Source organism: Cannabis sativa, chromosome 2 (genome assembly GCF_029168945.1).
Source record: "Cannabis sativa cultivar Pink pepper isolate KNU-18-1 chromosome 2, ASM2916894v1, whole genome shotgun sequence".
Classification (NCBI taxonomy): Eukaryota; Viridiplantae; Streptophyta; class Magnoliopsida; order Rosales; family Cannabaceae; genus Cannabis; species Cannabis sativa.
This window is the reverse complement of record NC_083602.1, coordinates 77905647-77909654: the sequence shown is the minus strand read 5'-3', so window position 1 is coordinate 77909654 and position 4008 is coordinate 77905647. Positions and strand designations below refer to the sequence as shown.

Genomic DNA, 4008 nt, shown 5'->3' with positions numbered 1-4008 from the left:
GAAATAAGATATTAATATGATTAAATTATTATTCTTAAACTAACCAAATAAATTTTGAAAATTTAGGGTTGTTAAAACAAACCTTAAAATCTCAAAATAAAGGAAACTAATTTTAAAATATCTAGGTTTATTTGAATCAAATTAAATTAAATATCAAATAAGATCAATGATTTGAAAGGAAAGAATCTTCAAAATTACTTTCAAATCTTATAATTTAATAAAATAAACCAATTTAAAAAAAAAATTTGGTTAGATAATTATTATTTTAGGAATAAAATAATAAATAAATAATAATTACCATAATTATATGTCAAAATATCTTAAATTAAGCAATATTCGAATTTCTACAAAAATATCTAAGTTATTTAAATATTTAAGATATGATTTATAAATTTTCAATAAGTAAAAAAATGATATATATAGAAAAATATCATTTTTAAACTTATAATTTATAAATAATTAAATATTTACAAAATAACAAATTTTGAATTTGAAAATATTATGGTAAGTGTATCTATAAAAATATATATGTTAATTTCAAATTTATTAATTATTTAATTTGTCATATAAGATAATTTTAATATAATATTTTAAATAAAAAGACAAAGTTATTCTTTAACTTAAAATATGTTAAATATCAAAATATCTAATATTATAATTAAATAGTATATAAATATTAAATAAGTTAACAAATTTTTAAATCTGACCATAATATGAAATATTTAAAATTAGAAATATTTAAAAAATGGAAATATTTCAAATTGAAAATATTTAAAATTGGAAATATTTCAAATTGGAAAAATCTAAAATTGGAAATATCGAATTTTGGGAAACAATCACATAAAAAATTGGATTTTTGAGGAAAAAAACCACAAAATTCGCAATTGATGTACCCACTTGATAGCCTTGAATCCCGATTTTCCAAAATTCATAACTTTTTCAATTTTTATCGGAATCGAGTTCCGTAAAAAACAAAATTGCTTAATTTTTCACAAAGAATCCAAATAAAATATTTTAAAAATAGAAAAATTATTTTTTATGGAAAAATTTCGTACAACACAAACATTCATCATTAAAAGCACATAAACCAACATGAAACCATCCAAATCAACACAAACATATAAAACATCGTTTTAATTCATATTACATGAAAGTAAATCATTACCATGGCTCTGGTACCAGTTGTTGGAAATATTTTACCAGGATCTAGATTTACTACCAAGTATGTTTAATTAACATCCTAATATGAACTCTAAAACAATGAAATAAACACATAAGAGTTTAAGAAGATCTTACATTGGGAGCAGCGGAATATTATGACTCCTTCCATTCAGATCTCTAGCCCTTGATTCCTTTCTGTAGCAGAGCATTATCAAGATCTGAATCTGGATCTCTTTCTCTCCTTCTTTGATGCTGATTTTCCATAGTCTTACATACTATGATTGAGGTACCACTTGATGTGTGTGGGCAGTACTCTATCACTCAAGGGAATTTCAAAATTGGAAGAGAAGAAAAGAGACAGAAGGGGCGGCTTGGCTTTTCTCTAAAGGAAACAATGTGCAAAGTTATATGTTTCCTGAAGCCAACACTTTCTATTTATAGAATGCCCTCTAGGTTTAGGTTAGAATTGTGTGGCATTAAAATAATGAAAAAAATAAAATGGTAAACCTCTTGCATAGTGGGCGGCCCATATAAGAAAATTGGGCCTCACTTTGCAACTTTCCCATTTTGTTATTTTTCATTCCCATTTTCTCAAAAATGCTAATTTTTTAATTTAACCTTTTAAATGCCAATTCTAATTATTTAATAACTAAAAAATAATTATTAAATAATATTGTCATTTAATATATTTATTAATTTAGACATATAAAGTATCTTAATTAATAAATAAACATAGAATCTATTTTCTTTACAATTTCGCCATTGCTTAGTGAAAATTCATAAAGTAGACATAGTCTAACTTTTAGAATTATAATTGATTAATTAAAATCAATTAACTGAGTCTTACAAGCAGTATGGTCTCAACTAGTATGGGGACCATGGGTCTATATAACCGAGCTTCCAATAAGTCGAACCGAATTTACCAAATAAATTCCCTAACTTATTAATTCCTTATTGAATCCACTCTTAGAACTTGGAATTGCACTCTCAGTCATATAGAACGCTCTATATGTTCCATGATATAGACACGTCATTAGTTATCCATTATTATAATCCTAATTAGATCAATGATCCTCTATATAGATTATTTACACTGCAAAGGGATTAAATTACCGTAACACCCTACAATGTATTTTATCCTTAAAACACTTAACCCTGTATAAATGATACTTCAGCTAAGTGAAATGAGTACTCCACCATTTATTTTCGTTTGGTTAAGCTCGAAGGAAATCATCCTTTACTTTCTATTCGCCAGATAGAAGCTATAGATTCCATATTTATGTTAGCGCTCCCACTCAATTGCACTACTGTGTTCCCAAAATGTACGTATCACCCTGACCCAAAAGTAAGCTTAACTAACAAATCAAAGAACACGAATAACACTCTTGAGATTGAACCTAATCATATCAGGATTAAGATCATTTGATCTAGGATCAACAGGTGATATTGAATTGAATAGATATTAAGGTAAATTCTAATATATCTAATCAAAGTTCAATATCGGTCCCTTCCGATGTATACTCCACACATCCGATACTGGTAAACTTTGCCAATGTCTTGGAAAGGACATAACACTTTTCCAAGGTGTAAGAATACCTATCGCTGATTATACCATGTCAGTCTAAATTCAGTGTTCTGACAAATCAGGGAATAAACTTTCGAACATATAATTAAGATTATATTCCACTGTGCTGACAACACTATAATCATTAACAAATTCCTATGTTCTGGACTTAAATGGAATTCATACATTATATATATAATCATGAAATAAATCATGTGAACCATGCAACATAAAATGTTATTTCTGATCTTTATTAATAAGTAAATCTGATTATATTGAAATGGGTTTTATTTAGGGCACAAAACCAAACAAGTAGCCAAAGCATCGACGTACCTATTTTGTGTTCGAGGCATATGTTCGAATTGACATTCCTCAAAATTCTTTGCTAGCTCTTGGACCATTGTTCGATATATTGCCAATGATGGCTCTTTCACAGAAAATTCCCCTTTGACTTGCTGGATAACAAGTTTGGAGTCCCCTCTAATCATAACTTTTCTGGCTTCCACTTTTAGCGCGACCGTCATTCCCAGAATAAGTGTCTCATACTCAGCTTCATTGTTAGTACAGTCAAACGATAACTTATAAGCTTGAATATGATTCTTACCCGCAGGATCAGTTAATACTATTCCTGCACCTCCTCCTTTAGCAGTTGACGACCCATCAAATGTTATTGCCCACCATTCTTGTGTTCTCTCATTGCAAATCATACCCTCAGGTAACTCTCCAGGGATTTCTTCCATGAGTAAATTTTCATCATTATCAGGTAAATATGCCAATAGATCAGATAAGGCCTGACTTTTCTGTGCCTTTGGATACATGACAGTGATATCAAACTCGCTAAGCATTAGTATCCACCGGGCTATTCTACTATAAGGTATAGGTTTGTTTAACATAAATCTTATGGGATCTGCCTTGGTCATCACTATTACTTTATGTGCTACTAAGTAATGTCGTAATCGTTAGGCGGTGTATACCAAAGCCAAACATTGTTTTCAACATAGGGGTAATTTGTCTCGGTGCCTTTCAGTTTTCGGCTAAGATAATACACAGGCTTTTCTTTCCCTTCGACTTCTTGTGCTAATAGTGTCCCGATAGATGTCTTGGTAACAGTTAAATACAATAGCAATGGTACTCCTTTTACTGGTGACATCGTAACCTGAGGAGAAGACAACACACTTTTAATCCTGTCAAATAAACTTTGCTGTCTTTCTCCCCAACAAAATGATACACCCTTCCGCATTATGGCCTGTAGTGGATTTGTGAGTTCCGCTAAAGGTGGTATA

The 4008-nt window shown here is 29.6% G+C and overlaps 1 protein-coding gene across 1 annotated transcript; it reads right to left on the bottom strand.

Moving 5' to 3' along the window:
- Positions 1-3012: 3012 nt before the first annotated feature.
- On the bottom strand, positions 3013-3645 carry LOC115720177 (uncharacterized). Its single transcript, XM_030649334.2, has one exon. The coding sequence runs from the start codon at positions 3643-3645 to the stop codon at positions 3013-3015; it is 633 nt and encodes a 210-aa protein (XP_030505194.2).
- Between the last annotated feature and the right edge of the window lie 363 nt (positions 3646-4008).